A 23,447-nucleotide genomic window follows, 5' to 3' on the forward strand; every position below is an offset into this window, starting at 1 on the left:
AAACACTCAATTCTTTTATACACCAAAGGTTTCATCCGAGGTATAGGAATTTAGGGATTAGTTGGGGAATAGAAAGTTAAGGTTTAAAACGAGTGTTTCGTAATAAATATCGTAGCCAACCCAATATTTATAAACCTGAACACACCTAGATAAATTACGTTGTACATTGTCTGTAAACCTAACTATACGCTTGTAAATAACTACGTAAATCTGTATTGGGATTAATCTAACTACGTTTGTAGATAATGGCGTATAACTTGTAATTACATTCATTAACTTAACCTGTATCATAGAACTCAAAATATATGTCAGTTGGAATAATACTCTACTTGATTACGGTGTTAGAGCAATATGTCCTCGCGTAGCGAACGAGACGGGTCACTGATTTGATTTGTATCTTGTAAGACAGTTACAAAAGAATACAGTGAGCTAAGTAGTATCTGAGCGATACAAAATAAAGTATTATGAGAGCTAGTAGTATCTGAGTGATACATACTAAAGTATTATAGAGAGGTAGTTGTATCTGAGCGATACATACTAAAGTATTATAGAGAGCTATTAGTATCTGAGCGATACATACCAAAGTATTATAGAGAGGTATAGTTGTATCTGAGTGATACATACTAAAGAATACAACAGCATCTTATCAGGATTGATAGAGATTGAGTATTATTGATCGGACATGCGAGGACGAGATTGAGTTGCATCTTGTAAAAGAGATATCTGAGAATATAGATAGAGTCGTATCCGGATTGATATTGACAAAAGTATTATTGAGGAACCCGGAGTTCGAGATTGAGTTGTATCTTGTAAACAGATACGGAAGGTTAAACCTGTATTGGTACTGATCTAGAAGGATTAATTGGAGTAGGGCAGTTACTATACAAGGAATTTAAACCAGCTAAAGCAAGCTGTACAGTACACATACCAACATTAGAAGGAAAAACGGGACGGTACACCAAATCACTTTAAACTCCGGTTAATTAAAATACCGGGTCGACTTTAAGATGCTAGAGCCATATATAAACTGTATAAGACAAAACGAGACAGTACAACAAATAGGTTTATGAGCGGTTCTTTAGTTTTACAACGTAACAGACCTTTAAACACTCGATGTCGTACATAACAGCTAGATGTAGGGTTGTCCACTCCTTCGTATCCTTCCAGTCCAGCTGCTGCTCCGACCTTGGTTCCATCTCAACCCTGGACCCGGAGATAGTTGACACAGAGAAAAATTTCCTGGTTTCCGCAAAGGATTTCTTACCAACAGGAGCTGGAGTTGAATTCTCATCCTACAAGATAAACTTTATATTAAAGGGACTGTAATTGTAATTGTGTGAACTGCACATCAAGATGTGGACGCTCTCAAACAAAACTTGGGCAGTATTTTGCTAATATCTCCTTTTAAACTTAAGCCTTGCATTTTTGAAATGGATATGTCTAGGTCTGCAAAAAAAGTGGGTTGGTGAGGTAAAACCAAAGGTCACACAAAGGTCAAAATCGTCACTGAATTCCCATGTTTATTGGGACACCCTGTATCATTACAGTGTATTTAGAGAAACTTCCCAAGCTAAAATATTAGTATTATTCTATACTTATAAGTGACCTTAGCGGCTCCTGGTACCGAATCTAATGAATCTGAGCTACGTCACTGCTGATTAAAAATTGAACCACCGATTCAAAGTTCAAGAATCAGGAAGGATTTGAATAGGTGATTCAAATCCGAGCCAGCGGCAGGCAGTTCAGCGACCCCTCAAATTCATTAAATTCGGTCCCTGGTACTCTTCCTTGATAAATACTAAACCTTGCGGATAATAGATGCTTGAGTTGTAACTGCTCGGTAGAGCTGATCCTCAGTTAATCCAAGGAGTAGAGCAAGGACGACATCTACTTTACTCTCTATTACAGCAAGCTGCAGGGGGGTCACACAAATCATATCAGAGAAATCACTAGATCTAAACAATATTATGCTGCCGTCATATTTATATTTTAAATACAAGGTGTTCCACGAAATAAGACAGTTGAGAGTCGGCTTGAAGGTCAAAGATTATAGACGATCTTCAAGTCGTCTCTTAGCTATTAATAGACGATCTTAAATTCGTCTCTTTACTGTCAATAGAGATCTTTAAGTCGTCTCTTAACTTTCAATAGACGATCTTCAAGCCGTCTTTTAACTTTCAATAGACGATCTTCAAGCCGTCTCTTAACTATTAATAGACGATCTTAAATTCGTCTCTTTACTGTCAATAGAGATCTTTAAGTCGTCTCTTAACTTTCAATAGACGATCTTCAAGCCGTCTCTTAACTTTCAATAGACGATCTTCAAGCCGTCTCTTAACTTTCAATAGACGATCTTCAAGCCGTCTCTTAACTGTCAATAGACGATCTTCAAGCCGTCTCTTAACTGTCATGATGATAAGCTAAGCCAATAAAAGGAATTTAGTCCTTCCCGCAAACTCTGATTTTCTAATCCCTATATCTTTGCAACATAAAGTCGAAAACCTTAGATATTTCAAATTTTGAATTTTGTTAGATCAAATAATCTAAGTTTGAAATATCAAAGGTTTACACCATCTGGTTGAATGATATAAGCATTTGGGTTTGTGGCAAAGACTCAATCCCTTTATATTATAGTATGTAAAATATATGTAAAGGTATGGAAGTTGACTTCAATTGTTGAAAAAAAACTTAATTAATATTTCCAAATACCTGTGAAGATATCTTGGAATATTCATTTGTTCTTGAAATAGATTACAGGATAGGTTTACAAATCCTCCATCAGATCCTAATCGTTTTATTTCTTCTTTTCCTTCGTCCACTTTCTCCTTTGTTCCATCTGTTTCATTCTCTCCTTCTTCGCTTTCTGATCCTCCTTCTCCACCACCTCCTCCTCCTCCTGCTCCTCTATCTAGTGTTGGGCAAAAATCGTAAACCTTTGGTAATTCAAACTATGAAATCTGTTTTTGAAATATCAAAGGTTTACACCAAATGTTCCGAAGATATCGGGATTATAAAATTTTAGTTTGTGGCAAAGACTTTGGATCCACTTTCAAAGTTTTTTGACTCTAACTAAAGATACACAAAACATAGACTTGAATGAGTTTTTAACATTTCATTTTCTCCGTTCAAGTCTGCACAATATTCTTTCGGAGTTAAAATGTTGCATAATGTAATAAATAAAAAACCTATAGAGAATACAATTTTGAAATGTTTTATATAGAAATTTTATAATTTTCTGGAGCCACTTGAATTCTTAAAAGGATTGTCAGCGTAATTTAATGTACCCTCAATACAAAGAGATGGCCAGGCCCGATTAATTTGTCTGATTAAGTAGGAATAATATATCATGTTTTTTTTGAAAACTATTATTTTCCATTCCGACTTTTCTACAAATTGACTTGCGCAACTATTATGCATGAAAACAAAAAAGAATTATCAGAACACCTTTAAACCTAGAAAAATCTTTCAATTTATTAATCAGATTTCAAGTTTCAAGGGTACTCTGCATTGTCATATTTGTTTAAAACAAAAAAATATTTTTTCATTTTTTTACCCTTTTTTAGGCATCTTTTTCCACCCTCCTTAGCACCCAAACTATTAAAGTTATCGGTCTATACTTAGCTTCAGANTTTATAGGGTTATACTAATTACATGTTTAGAAACTTATGTCTTACTGGACATTTGACAATACATCAATGTTGGAATCAATTATTTCTTTTTCCTCATTATATTGAATTTCTTTTTTTTTCTGAGTTTGTTCGCAGATTTGTTCAAATTCTTCAAATGTCATCTTTTCAATAAAAATTCCAAGAAATCTAAGCAAAATTTTGTTAATAATGAGAAATTACAGAAACCACTAACTGTTCCTAAACAACTAAATAGTTAAACTGTTAAATTGTGTTACGTTTTTCGTGGTCGTCATTGAATAATTAACAAAAAAAAGATTTTCAAAATCATTCCACCAAAATGAAAAATCTATGAGGATTTAAAAGATTAAATTTTCGCTCTTGCTGAACAAATTCACCGTAATGACGTCTCATAGGTCTCAAATGAATCCTCAAAAGTTTCTCTATAATACTCATACTTAGTTCAACTACCATGTCCAGCCATACACTCCCTTTAAAGGGAGTGTTCGCGAAAAATGAAAGGGGGTATAGGCTTAATGCGATAAAAAAGCGCCTTTGATCGCTACTCATCTTACTTCTATCTGTTGCGTCTATAAGGAGAAAATTGATAAAGACGTCTCATACCGAAGAGCGTAGCGCCCATACAAATTGAGGAAGTTGGAACATACGACTTAGACCGTAAAAAAATCAAATTAATATCAAAAAAATCATTCAGATATTACAACCTATAGTCATCGATTATATCTTTCGCCACATTTGTATATATTTAATATTTCATACTAGTTTTGATTTTGTTTTTTAAAATAATATTTAGCTTACAACTTGTTTTCGAACATTCCTGGAAAATATGAAAATGTCGCCTTCATTACCAAAAATCCTCGAAACAGGAATAAACGTTTTTATAAGTAACTCCCAGATCATAACAATTAAAACATATTATGAAAAATCAACTATAATAAATGTCGCGAAAGATAATCGATGACTATAGGTTGTAATATCTGAATGATTTGTTTGAAATTAAATTGATTTTTTTACGGTCTAAGTCGTATGTTGCAATTTTCTCAATTTGTATGGACGCCATGTTATTCGGTATGAGACGTCTTTAACAATTTTCTCCTTATAGACGCAACAGATAGAAGTAAGATTAGTGGCGATCAAAAGCGCTTTTTTATCGTATTAAGCCTATACCCCCTTTCATTTTTCGCGAACAATCCCTTTAAATGTAATGTTTGCAGCCCTACCTATATCAACTCCTGGAAGCTGAAGAATACTCTTCTGTACTTCTGGATCTTGTCTCCAGGCAACTACATCCTCAGGTAGTCCACGCTAGAAATAGCTACACATTACAACAGATTCAAATTTAGAATTAATAAAAATTTTGAATTCAACCAGTAGAAAAAGAAAAATAAGGTAAATTTTTTTTTTTTTATGTAAGAATTAAAGCTCTTCGCTTATATATATATATTTATATGTAAGCTATAGCTTGATAAACGGCTGAACCGAATTGGCTAAATTTGTCGAGGAAACTCACGGGTACTCTGGGAGTAACAAAAGCTAAACCAATTTCGAAATTTTTTTCTTCAAAATCTATTTTTTAATCGAATATTTTTTCAATTTTTTATTCCACGGGCAATTTGCCGGGCATTTTAGCTATTAGTGTATAAAGATGACGGGGGCAAGAAGTTAGTGCTTAATTATGTGGTAAAAACGTCAGAACTTTTGTTTTGTGAATCCACAACGTAAACTTTTAAAATAAATGAATTAATAAACAGGAAAGGATTCAAGGGGTCTTTAGCGTCTAAGGTTTACTTTGAATTGGATTAAATTCGACGGAGCGCTGACGCTGCACAGATTTAAGATTAAAAATCAGTACACCCAAAGTCAGAACTTTTGTATCGTGAATCTCAGGATCAAGGAACCCGTTATCGTAGACCTTCGATATTTCAAATCAATTCTGTTAGATTAAATAGTGGAAGATTACAATTTCAAAAAAGTTGCAAGGATATAGGGATGAGAAAATTAGAATTGGTGATAGTACTCATTTATTGTATTCCCTCTTTTCCTTTAGAGTTTTTAAAAGCCTTCATAGGTTTTATTATCTTTATTTGCAACTATTTTAGTCATTTAAATAAGTAATTACGACTACCTTTATATCAATGCATAATAAAATATTCCTTTTATTTAAACATTTTCGGTTTTTATCGTTCTTTGCATTTTTACTTTTACTGTAATAATAATCACTTAAGCTCTTTTTTTGACTTTTAGGAACATTTGATATTTTTAGCTTCTAATCAGAATAATTATATTTGTAAAAATATTAATTATATTAATCCTTACCTTGATAAGTCTCTCCAAGGTGCTCCAAGCATCTGTTGGTCTTCTGAGTAGAATAAACATATTTATCAAAGGGATCGTCCTCGTAATTTATAGTGACCCTCCAATTAAAGAGGGACATGGTCCGATTGATTCACAACGGTACCCATGAAACCTCTGATCAATAATGTGGAATTTTCTGATAATTTATCCATTGTTTCTGAAGCAAGAAATGCACAAGTCATGTTTGTAGAGAAACCAGAAATGAAAATAAACAGTTTTTAAAAACAAAACCATGGACATCTAATTCATACTTAATCACGCAAAGCTTATATTTCATTTAAGATAAAAATAACGTTTACAGACTCTCTAAAGACTTAAAACTATTTTTGAATTTTATCGTTTACTAGAATTAATTCCCATTCCCAAAACCTAACCTTAAGGTATTAAGGTGACGGGAGCAAGAAAGGAGAGACACTGGGGAAACATACCACATAAATGTGGAATGATTACTCAAACAGAAACAGAAAACAGATTTATCAAACAGAAACAAAAAACACGGCTGAAATGCACAAGTCACTTTGTAGAAAACCACAATTGAAAATAATCAGTTTCCAAAATTATAAACATTGATATCTAATTCATACTTGATCATACAACGCTTTTAATCGTACCTTTGTAAGTCAGCAGTGCCTTCTTTGCATGAAGGTTCACTTAGAATTACGGTTATGCAGTCCCTTTATAGCCTGATAAACCATAAATATTTGGTAGCGGCAAAACTCTTTTACTCGCGAATGCCGCAATAAATTGTCAGAAGAGAGAGATTATTATATATTTAGAGTTAGGTTAGGTTTAGACACTTTCTGGGCCGCGCGCTGCGGCTAGGACAGGCTAGGGGCCGATCGCCGCGGCTTTAACTGGCTCTCTCTGTCTTATAATTCATTGCGGCATTCGCGAGTAACACAGACTGGCCGCTGCGTAAACATTTTACCTTCCTACTGAAGAGTGTCGACTGTCTATGGTGGATTTCTTAGCCACAGCTCGGAGATTTAATCTCTCAAGCAGGTTCTTGAATTTTACCATTTCTAATCTCTAAACCTAAACAATTCTGTATCAAATCTCTCAAACAGATTCTTCAATGTTAATAGAGATTATATATGTTAATTCAACATATATAATCTCTATACCAAAACAAGTCTTAGTCAATCTCTCCAATAGTTTCTTCAAAAGGTTCTGTATTCCCTGTATTACTAGTATCTATATATATTAAGTAGTAATCTCTGTTTGTTTGTTTTATATCTGATAGTGTCTCAGGAACCCATTGACTGATTTGTCTAAAATTTTGACATAGGAACTCGTTATAACATGTAATTAAATGTTCTTAACTTGGTTTAAAATGTTTAATTTGAGTGGGGTAAATATTTTCGAGAAAGTCTAGATTCCAGGCATAGCTGGATTTCCAAGCTAGTTCTCAGATATTTTCTGTATAATTTTCTGTAACAAACATTTACTTTTACATTTAAATCCTTAACAACACGATATAGAATTAAAACTGAAAAATAAAAAATAAGAAGATTTAAGAAGAATCATGAAGTATGAAGAATAAAAATAGGTTGAAAATATTCTAGTTAAAAAATGTATCAGTAGACCAAAGTTAATTTGATTAAATGAAGTTTATGTGCAGAGTTGAGACAGAAAACTTAAATTTAAACATTTTCCGGATACAGGATATATAGAAGGATGTATAGAAGGTGGATTCAGAATATATAGAAGGTGGATACAGAATATATAGAAGGTGGATACAGGATATATAGAAGGGAGGATACAGAATATATAGAAGGTGGATACAGAATTTATATAGAAGGGAGATACAGAATATATAGAAGGAAGAAACAGAATATATAGAAGGTGGATACAGAATATATAGAAGGGAGGATACAGAATATATAGAAGGGGTTTACAGAATATATATATAGAAGGTGGATACAAAATATATATATATATAGAAGGCGGATACAGAATATATAGAAGGGGATACAGAATAAATATAAGGGGGATACAGAAAATATAGAAGGGGGATACAGAATATATAGAAGGTGGATACAGAATATATACAAGGGGGATACAGAATATATAGAAGGTGGATACAAAATATATATATAAAAGGAAGATACAGAATTTATAGAAGGGGATACAGAGTATATAGAGGGTGGATACAGAATATATAGAAGGTGGATACAGAATATATAGAAGGTGGATACAGAATATATAGAAGGTGGATACAGAATATATAGAAGGTGGATACAGAATATATAGAAGGTGGATACAGAATATACAGAAGGGGTATACAGAATATATATAAAGGTGGATACAAAATATATATATATATAGAAGGGAGATAAAGAATATATAGAACAGAATACATGGATACAGAACATATAGAAGGTGGATACAGAATATATAGAAGGGGTATACAGAATATATTGAAGGTGGATACAGAATATATAGAAGGGGATACAGAATAAATAGAAGGGGGATACAGAAAATATAGAAGGGGGATACAGAATATATAGAAGGTGGATACAGAATATATAGAAGGGGGATACAGAATATATACAAGGTGGATACAGAAAATATAGAAGGGGGATACAGAATATATACAAGGTGGATACAGAATATATAGAGGGTGGATACATGATATATAGAACACGGATACAGAATATATAGAAGGTGGATGCAGAATATATAGAAGGTGAATACAGAATATATAGAAGGTGGATACAGAATATATTAAAGGTGGATACAGAATATATAGAAGGGGATACAGAATATATAGAAGGGGGAAGAATATATAGAAGGTGGTTACATAATATACAGAAGGTGGATACATGATATATAGAACACGGATACAGAATATATAGAAGGTGGATGCAGAATATATAGAAGGTGAATACAGAATATATATATAAGGGAGATACAGGACTAGAACAAAGTACATCGTGTCTGTGTCGACATATTTTCATTTCTGATTCAGAATCCGTTAATAGCGTAAAAGAATGTAAAAACTTTATAATTTAAAGAATATAGGCAAACCAACATGTATTATATAAATAGCAAATACAAAAAATCTGCATTTAATAAATGAAAATGGGTTCTAAAGTCAAGACAATGAGTAGTTTAGCGACGTAGCTTCAATTCCTAAACTTCGGAAAGGTTTATCATTCAAAAGTTTAAATGTTAACAAATTAATATGGGATGAACTGTGTCTCAAAATAAATAAATTAAATAATAAAACAATTTTCTTTTCACGTAAAGCTTGATTTGTGTAGAATATGTAAAGTCTATTGATAGAGGTTAAAGAACAGCGGATATTAAACGTATATAACACAAAGGAACCAGAAAACAGGGGCATCTAGTCCTTTTAAAAAGAGGGAGGGGGGGGGGGGTAATTTTGTGAGTATACTCTATGCTGAAAATTTTCAACAATGTGGAAACTTAAAATAACGAATTTTTAATTTGTTGTTTTGTTTCTATATTCCTCAAGGAGGGGAGATTCAATTTGATCCCCTTTATTATTTTGTTCAAAATACGGGGAATATCGACATTTTTTATTACTCGCAATTAGAAAAGAACCATGAGGAGAAGTGAATGTTTACATTTTATTGTATTTATTTATTTCTTATATTTTAAACTTTCTTGAAATTAAATGTTCTGGAGTTGAAAATTTAAGGTCCGTGACTGAACAAAATTGTTACTGAAGCTCAAAAAAAAACAAAAAAAATTTTAAATTTTAAAGACTCACTTTATCTACAATTACGAATCTGGGTTATCTTTCACCAAAACACGGAGTGAGACAATAAAAACTTTTTCAATCTAACTGCAAGGAGTTCAAAAATGTATTAAAAATTGAAAAAAGGTGAATATTTTAAACCTGAAACTGATAAGATCTGGAATTTCTAAAATGATTGATAATTATCATATAAATATTATTAACAATAACGTTTAATCAACACATACAGTGCACAGAGTTAAATTGGTCTAACTGAATCCTATATGAAAAGGATTTAAACTGCTATTTATATCTGGAACAGGTGTATTTTAAGCGTAGATAAATCCACATATTTTCATATTTTACTACTTTGTGCCTGACAGCAAATTTAATTGTCGGTAAGTGGAGAAACAGAAACGATTTTAACATTTAAAGGGAGTGTTCGCGAAAAGTAAAACTGGGTATTATAGGCGAAAAATAAGCATTTTTGATCACTACTAATCTTACTTCTATCTGTTGTGTCTATAAGGAGAAAATACGTTCTTCAGTATGAGTCGTGTTTAACAATTTTCTCCTCTTAGAAGCAACAGATAGAAGTAAGATTAGTAGCGATCAAACGCGCTTATTTTTCGCCGTGAGCCTATACCCCCTTCCATTTTTCGCGAATACTCCCTTTAACAAAATATTTGTGATTTCACTCAAAACTTGATGTTGGACTTAATACAGTGAAACCCTTATTAACGAATACATCGAAAGAATTTATCAAATGTCGTCTTGACAATTTTTCAATGAGTTTTATACTATATTACGTAAATTTCAGTATTTACGAAAATAAATAAATAGCCATGAATTAGCAGGAACAGTTTTAAAGAGTTCCATATAATCATTTAATTAAAAAACTAAATATCTGCAACATTCCATTATCAGAAAGTGAAGAATACGACATTTGATGAATTCTTTCGATGTATTCGTTATTAAGGGTTTTACTGTACCTTAATTTGATGAGAATACGGATGCCCAAACTCCGAACCGGTTTTACATAAAAAATTCTAATTGCTATTTATTAAATACCAGACTCAAATTTCAGTCTATTTGCGCTTTTTGTTCAAAGGATTTTCAGAAAATTTTAGGTTTCTTAACCCTATTTTTTTTTGCCCTAGCACGTTAATTTTTTTACCCAATTGCCTAAACATTTGTTAGGCTAGGGCTCAGGACGGTCGAAATATGTCACCTGTTACAATTTGTCAAAAACAATTTTTTTACGATTTTCAGACCTCTTCAGCGGTCTGATTTTTTTTAATGAGCTAGCCTTGAAAAATTGGGTTACAAACATATATTGCAACTTCATACCTTGACATCAAGGTCTTCTTCATAGTGGGGGCCACCCCCCCCCACACCCCTAAGGCTTTACTAAGATTCAGGCCCCCAGCCTTTATAGGATAATATATACATTGAATAAAACACCTTTTTCTTGTAAATATGTAGCTCAAAAAACTATTATACAAAATGCTATACTTCGAACTGAAATCCATGTGTGGGAGATAATAGTCCATAAAGAAACTATAAGGAGGCATTAGCTGAATTATTTGGGACATACATTTTTTTTCGCAATTTCTCGGTCATGATTTTACAGTAAAGCACTAATTTGACTGAAGTTACATAATCTGGTAAGAACCAGTTTTAGTACTGGTCTATATACCCTGGGATTGAATTTGGTACTCCCTGAACCGTAACCCTGGATTCAATGGTATGCAGTTCCACTCATACATGCATGTACACTCTTCATGTATATATTCAATAGAATGAAAATACCTTAAAAAAAATGTTGAGAACTAAATAAACTTGATACAGGACAGTCATAGCAATTTAAACCAAAGAAAACAATTGCAATTGTTTCGTCAAAAATAGAAATTAGCCCTAAGTGTCTCAATAAAAACTAGCTAACAACATCAAATAAAAACTAGCTAACAACATAAAAAAAATATATTTTTAAAAGTAAAATAATACGATAAGTTGTCTAAACTAATGTGTTCTACTACTTCAAACTAAAATATTCTAAGCATGGAAAATTATACTATTTTGTGATTTTTTTGGGACGCTAAAGTACAAACAATTATATGCATTTAAGGTTGATGCATTCTAATATGTGCTTAGCTGGTTTAAATGTTCACTTAGTTTCAACATTACAACCAGAGTCAATATATATATCTAAATATACTTTGCTTGTCTGGGCGGGTGCCGGTGTTTGTTTGTTTTTATCCAATAAACGTCACAACAGATTTTCGATCGGGCCAAAATATTGTTTGGGACTTTACATGTCCCCAGGGAAGGTTTATAGATAGACATAGAGAATAGAATATATATTAGAAGGGAATTTAATGAATCTCTTGGTATGAATTTTTTCAGTCCCTTTCAGCCTGAAAGGGAGTTCAAAGTGTACAAATCATGTAAATGTTCACAAATTATATGAAGTAGAGTACATTAATACAGTATGTTCCCTAGACTATTCATTTCAATTTCGAATTTTTTAAAGCTGTTAAATAAACTTTATAATGAATTAGGTGAATAAAAAACATCATTTGATTTATAGTTATAACGGAAAATCATCGTTTGTAAAGTGAAAGGCATAGAGTCTGTGAAATGATGATTGGTCAATTATGAAACCAGCCTATTTCATAATTTGGTTTTCTTTTAACATTAATTTTAGATTTTCTATAAAATGATATTCCAGGGCCCAAAAGGTTATATAGCATAAATATGTGAAGTACACCTGCAGTATGGAAACAGTACAACAAAATGGCCGTTTTACACTTTTTTCTAGTAAATTCCCCTCTATTCTCTTTGTATATAGATGATTAAAATTTCAAAAATTTGCCTCCAACAAAATTTGATTTGCATTTAATTTTGAAAATCAACGAAATTTTTTTATAAAGGCCGCGAATTTTTTATTTTGTTTTTGTTTTACTATGTATACAAAGAGAACATGTTCACAATTAAAATAGAAGATTGACGCGAAGGCTAGCCCTGAAAGCCTAGTTTATATAAAAGAGGAAGTTAACAAATCGGCAAGTATCATTCTTTTACACATATCATTTGAAAGGGACTGTAAGTGTAATTTCAAATGACTTTCAATGTAAAATGCACAATAGTACTCTTGAAACATTTATCTGATCAATAACGTAGGGTAGGTAATGCCGTTTTTCTTGGTTAAAAAAGTATTTAGTTCTGATAATTTCCATATGTTTTCCTGCAGTAGAAAATACGCAAGTCACTTTTGTAGAGAAACCACAATTGAAAAGAATCAGTATTCAAAATAATAAACATTGATATCTAATTCATACTTGATCAGACAAAATTTTATAAGGGTACCGTTGTGAATCAGGCATTACCATCTTTGCATTTATTTAAGTATATACCATACATATATCATCGAAGCCCCTTTTATTGCTTTAATTTGTATGTTTTCTGTTTTTGAAGCCTTATTTTTTTAAGCTAATCAACTTTTAATCTTATTTGTACTATCTCTAAATATGAAAAAAATATTATCCAAACAGTTGAAAATAAAATTTAAAAAAATAAAAAAACAGAATTGATTTAAAAAAAATAATGTAGAATGTGTTATATAACTGCTTGAGTAACCAATGTGTAGTGAATTTACATCATTGTAAACATTCATTTCGAGTACTATAGGCCGAATTTTAAGCAGCTAAAGCACAACAGTACATCAAATAATTCATCCACTTTCAGTGAAATTTATAAAACATAGACGTTTATATATTTTGAAAAGAATATTCTGTTACTCTGATGATTAACAGTAAATAGTATGCATTATGTTAAGATCACGAAAAAGAGCAAATATAGGAAAATTACTGTTAACCCTATCTCTGCTGGGGTACTTGAAAACCAGGATATGCTGGGGGGGGGGGGTCAATATGACCCCCCCCTCTAAATCCCATGTTTGATGTCCAAATATGAAAAATGATACATCATTGGAAAGCTCGTGTGCTCTACTTTTAGAATCTGCAAATAAAATTGCAAATTTGCAAAAATTATATTTTTTATTCCAATATCCATTTTTATAGTAAAAATGTTTGCAAAAAAAAATTGTCCAAAAAATGAAAAATTATACATTTTTGAAAAGCCCTTGACCATGCCATTTCAAATCTGCAAAAAATTTTGCAAAATTTTAAATAACCTCATTTTTAATCAAGAAAAACTAAAAATGTGCAAATTTCCTTTGACAGGTTGTTTGCAAAAAATTTGCAAATTTTTTTCGCAAAACTTGTGCAATTCGTTTTCTTATGTCAAAGGCTTTCCAAAAAGCTAAATTTTATCAAAATCTGACAAGTGAAAGTGGGTCAAAACAAAGATTTAGTTTGTTCCAGGAAAAAGCAGTTATTCAGGCAGTGTGCCTGAGGACTCAGGCAGTTAGTATTAAAGCCTGGTATTAGGCCTAAAGGGAGGGCTTTGGGTATGTAGGAAAAGTCAGAAAATTTCAACAGCCTCAGACCAATACTTCTTGAGTTATGCAAAAAAAAACTACAGGGGGGGTCAACTTGACCCCCCTTCCCCCCAGCAGGAATAGGGTTAATATTTTTATATTCTGCAAAATCTGCCGTTGATATATGAGGAAAACTACATATAAAGTTATTGCATTTATTATGCAGAGCACTCTCTACTATAAGGGAATTCTCGTGAATTTTGAAATTGTAATTTATTAGAAATTTTCTTTAAAAAATATTTCTGAAAAAAAGTTAGGTGTCTGAATTTTGTGTAAGCAGAGCTTAAAACTTTGAGATATCCTTTATCCCCCCCCATAAATCTCTAATGCATCAGAAACCAAGTTTCTCTCTGATGGATTTGTCCGACACTGTTCACACACGTGTCATACAGGGTGTCCCAATAAACATGGGAATTCAGTGACGAATTGGATATCGTCTATGTTATGAATTAGCATTGTAATACCTAATTTTAAAAGCCATAATATTATTATGTCTGCTAGAGTTTATTTTATGAAAAGGGTAAAAGACTGTAAAGATGTGTCTATAATGTCTCCGCAAGATGAATAGTGATAGACGGACAAGTTTGTATACTGCAATTTTCTTGTTTTACTGAGTACAACTGTATGCAGTCAAAACATAAACAAACAAAATGTGAACATAGCAGACGAAACTCTTACAGATGACAGCATTCTCAGTAGGTATCACTATACTAAATCAACGAATTATTTTAAAAGACGATATCGAATTCGTCACTGAATTCCCATGTTTATTGGGACACCCTGTACAATCAACAAATGTTTGGATTTATTTAAAATCAAAGATACTTTTTCAAAGTTTGTACTTAAGCTCAGCCCAGCAGGGCCGGGGGGCGAAATGTCCATGCTTTAAATGCCTGATCTATAAGAACTCTATTGTGCTTCAATATTACACTAGAGTCAAGAAGGATAAAATATACACACAACACTATCCTTAATCTTATCTTGAAGTTTAATCTCAACCAGTGCTGGGCATGAATACAATATTTTTATCTCACAAAAAGTTAATTTTCCACAGGTTTAAACTTGGACATTTTTATCCTCGTCATGAACAAAAACTTTTTAGAAAAAGAGGTTTTGTCTTTTAACAATCAACATAAGTCCTCTTAGAAAAATATATTTTTCTTTTTGGACATCTTTTTTTACGAACGACAACACATTCTTGGAATCTATCAAATTTAGCTTTTATGTTTTTAAGCATTTTGAAAATTGAGCACAAACCAAGATACTAAAAATTACAAGAATATTTATACTAAAGTATCATCTTTTGAAGAAACTTTTGCAGTCATTATTAATTCCTGGCATTGCTTTTTTATTAAGAAAGCTTATTTACTGTATGCAGACAATTTCATCAAAGGCATCAGAAATCGTATTTCAGTTGGTACTTAACTTAACATACTTAAATGAATTGTAAGCGTAATTTTTAAGTATTAAATATTATATTATTATTATAATATTCAAAACGCCCGATTCACAACGGTACCCATTCAACCTTAATCTGATCATAAATATGAAGGATATTGTCGTTTTTTTGACTCAACTGTTAAATTCAGATATTTCTCCATTGCGTCTTATAACCAAGAATGCGCAGAGAAACCGCAAATGAAAATAAAATGTTAAAGTAACAAAAACATGGATTTCTAATTCATACTTGATGAGACAAAGCTTTCAAAGGTACCGTTGTGAATCGGACATTGCCTTCTTTGCATGGAGGGTCACTAAAGATTATGCTTACAGTCCCTTTAAGATAAAATTGACCAATCTAAGTTAATGTTTGAATAAAGGTCACTCCTACCTCGCCCTATCTTAAAAGGTTATTTGTTTAGTTTCCGACCCCCCCCCCCACACTTTTTATTCACCTATATTTATAAAGTTACTTGTTATGCATGTGAATCATCACTGGATCTCAACAAACAATTAAAATAGCTTTGTATTACCGTGAAGTTCAATGTAAATCTATCACTTTATAATGATTTCAAATACATTTTTCACTCTTTTCACGTTTAACACTTTTACCACTTGTTTTCACTTCTAACTTGATTTTCTGTGTGTTCAGCCTAGTACGAGGAAAGTGTCCGAGCTATGATGGTTTTATATCTCGGGGGAAATATCTAACCACGTCTTTACCATCCGCCGGTCCAATCTAAACTATAATATCTACCTACTATCTGTCTACCTATTTATTCATCTAAGCTGCCAGTAGTCCAGGTTTTTACACGCTAGCTGGTTACGAAGGTACAACAAGACTTTTACGGTTCTACTTTCCGGCTACCATGCACTAATCAGTATACACCCTAGTAGATAGGATTCGGATCCGGTATACAGTATCAGCGGCGCAACTAGGCCTTTTCTGAGGGGGGGGCGAAATCTGAAAGTTATTAGGGGGGGTAACGGGGGGGCTAGCCCCCCCGTTCCGCGAAAATTTTTTTTAAAAAGAGTACTTTTTTTAAGGGTTTGATTGCAAAAAAATTAAATTTTTCAGGCTTTGTATTTATATAAAAATCATATGAAGACACAGTAGCTAAAAATAAATATTGTTCTCCTGTTATTCTAATCTATAGCTCCTTCAGTGAATAACAAATTTCAAACATGTTTTATTCTGAAAATAAAAAATAATAAAAAAGCTTAAACAATAAACATATTATAATTATGAGGAATCTGGCAGAAAATTGTATACTTATTTAATTTTTATCCATACAATTCACAGCATTATGCACAAACACAATGGACTTAACAATGCACATTTAGTCGATCTAATTAAAATTTGCTAAATTTTCCAGAATGAAAAAGGTTTTACAAAATCTGAAATATGTTTAGGATGGAAAACTATTTTTTTAGAGAATCATTATAATTAGGGAAAATCCTTCAAAAGAGTATGCCAAGNGGTAGATAGGATTCGGAACCGGTATACCATATCCATATACACCTTGGTAGATCAGATCAAGAATATACTGTATACACCTGTGTCTATAGGATTCGGATCCGGTATACAGTATACACCGTGGTATATAGGATTCGGAACCGGTATACCATATACACCCTGGTAGATCAGATCCGGAATATACAGTATACACCCTTGTAGATAGGATTCGGATCCGGTGTACAGTAAACACCCTGGTAGATTGGATCCGGATCCAGTATACCATACTCTTATTATACAATATACACCCTGGTAGATAGGATCCGGTATACCATACTCTTATTATACAGTATACACCCTGGTAGATAGGATCCGGTATACCATACTTTTATTATTCACTATAGGGTATAGGGTGTCTCAAAATAAAACATTTTTTAGATATAGATGACCCCACTTATATCCTGGTTCATTTTGGTGTACTGAGCCTAAAAATATATTATTTATTTTTGATATGAGGTACAGGTCGTACTACGTATTTGAAAATTTATTGAATAAACCAAACGAGGTTGCGTGATTATTTCCTAAATTTTCATGTTTTTAAGGGGATATTAATTAGTTCCAAAACTATGATCTATTGTTAATTCACAATGTTGGATATATTAAAGATTAATTCATCTTATCAAGGATGAGATTGATCTATTGTTGGTTCACAATGTTGGATATATTAAAGATTAATTGATCCATCAAGGATGAGATTGATCTATTGTTGGTTCACAATGATGATCTGTTTAAGATTTATTGATCCATCAAGGATGAGATTGATCTATTGTTGGTTCACAATGATGATCTGTTTAAGATTTATTGATCCATCAAGGATAGGTAGGATCCGGATCCGGAATACCATACTCTTCTAATTCAGTATACAGAATACACTCTGGTAGCTAGGATCCGGATCCAGTATACCATACTCTTTTTATTCAGTATTTAGAATACACTCTGGCAGGTAGGATCCGGATCCGGTATACCATACTCTTCTTATTCAGTATACAGAATACACTCTGGTAGCTAGGATCCGGATCCGGTATACCATACTCTTCTTATTCAGTATACAGAATACACTCTGGTAGGTAGGATCCGGATCCGGTATACCATACTCTTCTTATTCAGTATACAAAATACACTCTGGTAGGTAGGATCCGGATCCGGTATCTAGTAAATCTAGTATTCTTTAAATATACAAATAAAGCGAATCCAGCAAACCCTGCGTCTGCAATAACCATGGAATCTTTAAATAATAGTAAATTATCTATATTTATTTGTTTTAATTGAGATATATAAGGTTTTTAAAAGTTAAATATTAAATATTTTGATCTTTTAGATATTGATGCATAAGTACTTTGAAAAACTTCCAGTCTTGTTTTTTCTAGGTTCAGTATCCACCTGGATAGTGGATATACGTCATTCTTCCTGTTGCATCTTTCTTCCTTCCGGAGCCATTCAATCTTCATCTCCGTCCTGTTCAACAAAATTGAATCTTATTCTCAACGTCCTTTCAACAAACACACTTTTTCTTCCTGGATCCGTCCTATTTAACAACGTTTTCAGCGGTCCACTCTTTTCAACAACAATTTCTAGTAATGGTTGTTAAGCGTTTAGGTTCGCTTTTTAAACACTTTTAATCAAACTTCCAAAATTTCATAACTTAATTTAGTTAGATTTAAAATTCGGTGATGGTGATGGACCAAACCTCTGTAGAGTAAAAGTATATTTCGGTCCGGGTTGACCCTCGTCAGTTCTAACGATAATAACCATCAAAATCGATAAAAAAAAATTTAAATTGTTAAAAACCACAGAAAATAAACAAACAAAAAAGATTTTAAAACAAAAATTTGGGCTGTCAAATGGACAAAAGGGAAGCGAACTCAGATTATGAGATGGAAAAAAGATAATTTGCGAATATTCACTTTTTAAAAAAATGTTTGAGGACAATTATTTTTCCTTGCGATTGTTTCTGTCACAAAGATTAAAAACAAACTGTTTAGATGTATGTGTATAAAGTGGTGGTGGGTTGCTTTTAATAAGCTTTTTAATAATTTTAGAAAAAAATGAATAACTAACCAAAAAATAAGTTTTTGATTTGTTTTATTGCATGGCATATATTTTCTTTCAAGTTCAAAATTTGGAATTAAAAATTTTAAAATTTGCAAAACTTCTTTGATTTTTTTTGGAAACTTTAAAAAATCAATAAAACCTCTGTGAATTAATACACGGATTAAGCATTTGTAGATCAACGCAATCTCACTCTGAAGTTTCGACCTTTGAGATCATTTTCTGATCCTATATACATTCTTTTAGTTCCAGAACTGTTACCGCATTTTGACAAACATTACCGACTCATAATTACCCCCAACAGCGGGGCATTAAGTTGCTTAACGTCCCTATAGGGACAATAAAGTAAAAAAGAATGACACGCTCCGCGCAACTTTCGTGGAAATATTCTTGCAACTTTATCTCAAAATGTTTTTAAACCACGGGTTTCCCTGACCAAAAATTAGTCTAAAGAACCATTGGTAAAGTAAATTTCCTTTTTCCTAAATCAAATTAATTTCCTCGTGTATATTTTGGAAGAAATTTAATTGTTTTAACAATATTCTCAACAGTCTTATGAGAGGAATTCAAGGAAAGGTAGAAATTCTAAAAAAAGAAGAAGCATAAAATGAAAATAAAATCTATGAATTCAAAAATTCGGGAAATCATTTACAGTGATAATCAGAAAACTCTGAAATATGAAGACGACTTTTAGATTCTAGTTTTAACTGATGCACGCTACACAGTAATTGCGCATGTGAAACAGACCTCAATACCTAATTATTGATTTGATAAGTGGCAAGTAAAACTATTTGCTTTGCAACAAGATAAAATACACTGAATTATATTGCTATATTGTCGTCTTCCTATTCCATTGTTTTCTGGTTATTACTGTAAACTATTACTTAAAACAGTGACCTGGTCAATAAAGCCTAAAAAGCAAAAATAATAAATGTGCATATTTTTGTGCTATACCATGATTTAAAACATAGCATTGACTGCTACAGTTAACCAAACATAACCTTGTAAAAGGTCTCCTTGACTTGTCTGGGTTTCCCAGCAGTAAATATTTGTCAAGTATGCATATATTGCAGATTAATGTATTCTTACCGTCAATCATAGACAAAATATTAAAACAGACGATAAAACAGAAACTTCATGTTAATCTCTCTGTCACCCATTGACAAAATATTCAAACAGACGGAGAAACAGAAATTACAGTGTTTATTCTCACTGTCAAGCATAGACATATTTCCAATCAGAGAATCAAACAGAAACTACAGTATTTATTCTCACTGTCTTCCATAGACAAAATATTTAAACAGGAGAATCTAGTGTTACTTATTTATGAACGGTTTTCAGGGTCATCTTTAATATCTAGGCAGACTTGGCAAGAATAATAAAAATATTATAATATTTAATATCAAATATTAAAAATCATAAATAAACAGGTCTTCCTAAACATGGCATTTCATATAAAACAGAGTACAGGGTGTCCAAACAAACAAGGGTTTCAATCAATAAAAAAAACGACGTCGATGCCTAAGGTTTCAAAATTGTAGTCTTTGTTTTCTACATATGAAGGAGAATAGTTAAATTTAGATAGTCAATATTTATCTTAAAAACTAAACTAGAACAACACTCCTAATATTAATAAGAAGAACTAAACAGACAGGACACAGTTTGGAAATCCCAGAATTAAGGGAATGATTAGTTTTGGTCTCTTTGCTATTTGACTTGTCATTAAAAATATCATTATAGAATTCAACTCATAGGACAAAATTCAACCTTTAGATTGTCGTTTTTAACTGTTAAAGTCTCATTTATTCTGGACAACCCTGAAGTTAGTGAGAAAACAAAATTACAAGAGAACAACCTCTCATGCTCTATTATAAAAATAATCATAGTTAATGGCACTCACTGTGTATTCATATGGTACAATTTCACAATTTAGTTCAAAATGTTGAATTATCAGTGGTTTGATAAATACTGCCCCGTCTGCTCACGAGTTTTGATAAATACGCCTCTATCTGTTAAGAGTTTTGATAAATCACCTCTATCTTTTAAGAGTTTTGATAAATACTGCCCCGTCTGCTCACGAGTTTTGATAAATGCGCCTCTATCTGTTAAGAGTTTTGATAAATACACCTCTATCTGCTAAGAGTTTTGATAAATACTGCCCCGTCTGCTCACGAGTTTTGATAAATACGCCTCTATCTGATAAGAGTTTTTATAAATACACCTCTATCTAAAAAGCGTTTTGATAAATACTCCTCTATCTTTTTAGAGTTTTGATAAATACGCCTCTATCTGTTAAGAGTTTTGATAAATACGCCTCTATCTGATAAGAGTTTTGATAAATACACCTCTATCTGATAAGAGTTTTGATAAATACACCTCTATCTGTTAAGAGTTTTGATAAATACGCCTCTATCTGTTAAGAGCTTTGATAAATACTCCTCTATCTGATAAGAGTTTTGATAAATACTCCTCTATCTTTTTAGAGTTTTGATAAATACTGCTCAGTCTGTTCAGCGTTTTGATAAATACTCCTCCGTCTGTTCGAAGTTTTGATAAATACTGCTCCGTCTGTTCAGAGTTTTGTCTATGGTTCGAAGATAAGATCTCCTGAGGGTTTCTAGAATGGCAGACAGTAGACCATGCTTTGAAGTAGTATAGCCTTGCAAGATAAAATGAAGATATCATTAGCTTGATTAAAGGACTTTCCAGTAGGTAATAAAAATAAGAGGATATATGAGGGAGGGGCGGGATGGAAGCTCTGGTTTTTTCTTCTTAAAATAATAAGATTAAAATTATACTACCGTAGCCCAATCAATACCCATGCTATATAATTGATCTTTAAAGTAGAAAAGCGTTCCAAATGAACTGTACTGTAATGGTACTTATTCTTTCTTAAACAGGAAGTACAGGAGAGTGTAAGCTGTGTGTACTGGTACATATTCTTTTATAACCAAGGAATACAGGAGAGTGTAAACTGTTCATATTTTTGTAAGTAATGAGTATAGGTGAGAGTACTGTACTGGTACATAATCTTTCTTTCTTGTCAGGGAGTACAGGAGAGAGTACTGTACTAGTACATATTTTTTTTAACCATGGAGTATAGTAGAGTGTACTGTTCTGGTACAAAATCTTTCTTGTCAGGGATTACAGGACCAATGGAGTACGGGAGAGAGTAATGTACGAGTACATATTTTTCCTTAACCAGGGAGTACAGGAAAGAGTACTGTACTAGTACATATTCTTTCTTAACCAGGGAGTATAGGAGAGAGTACTGTACCGATACATATTCTTTCTTGACAGGAAGTACAGGAGAGAGTACTCTACTGGTACATATTCTTTCTTGACAGGGAGTACAGGAGAGTTTACTGTACTGGTACATATTCTTTTTTGACGGGGAGTACAGGAGAGAGTACTGAACTGGTACATATTCTTTCTTGGCCAGGGAGTACAGGAGAGAGTACTGTACTGCTGGTACGTATTCTTTCTTAACAGGGAGTACAGGAGAGTTTACTGTACTGGTACATATTCTTTCTTGACCAGGGAGTACAGGAGTTTACTGTACTGGTACATATTCTTTCTTGACCAGGGAGTACAGGAGTTTACTGTACTGGTACATATTCTTTCTTAACCAGGGAGTACAGGAGAGTAAATTGTACTGGTACATATTCTTTCCTAACAAAGGAGAACAAAATAAAAACTTTGAAATTTTAAAAATGTATCAAGGTTTATTATTTAAATGTCAAAGTGAAAATAAAAAATCTAAGTTAAATTAGTTTTAAAATTTAAAATCTAAATTTGTGAATTCCGATTAATCCAATATCCTATCAGAAATCAAATAACATGGTAGATCTGATACAACATTTATTCATATATATAACTCACAATAATTAAACATTTTTACCAAACATTTTTCCATACATATGCTTCTCTATTTGTTTGTACTTTTCCATTTCCTGCAAATATTACGAATTAAAAAGATGATGAGATTTCTTCTCTAACTACTAGAACTAGGTCGTAAAACCAAGATAATTATGATATAACGACTTCTGGGTAAACAGGGAGAGAGGAATCCATGGAGAGTAAACATAGAGGGGGGGGGACATAAAATTCCAGGGATAAAAAGGGGGAATCCAAGGAGTAAACATAGGGAAGAGATATAACATGGGGAAAGAAAAGAAATCAGGGAATAAACACGAGGAGGGGAGATATAGCAATCCAGGGAGGTAACCGAGG

At 32.5% G+C, this 23,447-nt stretch overlaps 1 protein-coding gene across 1 annotated transcript in view; it reads right to left on the reverse strand.

The window, feature by feature from the left end:
* LOC111701632 (uncharacterized) overlaps nucleotides 1–16,376 on the reverse strand; it is a 39,257-nt gene extending 22,881 nt beyond the window's left edge. The window contains exons 1-7 of the mRNA XM_023473005.1: nucleotides 16,105–16,376; nucleotides 6,931–7,037; nucleotides 5,964–6,006; nucleotides 4,868–4,952; nucleotides 2,710–2,908; nucleotides 1,805–1,955; nucleotides 1,101–1,292 (exon numbers count right to left, since the gene is read on the reverse strand). Of these exons, the coding sequence (XP_023328773.1) occupies nucleotides 1,101–1,292; nucleotides 1,805–1,955; nucleotides 2,710–2,908; nucleotides 4,868–4,952; nucleotides 5,964–6,006; nucleotides 6,931–7,022 (762 nt within the window). The 5' untranslated portion in view covers nucleotides 7,023–7,037; nucleotides 16,105–16,376. The remainder of the gene's footprint in view (nucleotides 1–1,100; nucleotides 1,293–1,804; nucleotides 1,956–2,709; nucleotides 2,909–4,867; nucleotides 4,953–5,963; nucleotides 6,007–6,930; nucleotides 7,038–16,104) is intronic.
* Between the last annotated feature and the right edge of the window lie 7,071 nt (nucleotides 16,377–23,447).

Source organism: Eurytemora carolleeae, unplaced genomic scaffold (genome assembly GCF_000591075.1).
Source record: "Eurytemora carolleeae unplaced genomic scaffold, Eaff_2.0 scaffold355, whole genome shotgun sequence".
NCBI classification, from domain to species: Eukaryota; Metazoa; Arthropoda; class Copepoda; order Calanoida; family Temoridae; genus Eurytemora; species Eurytemora carolleeae.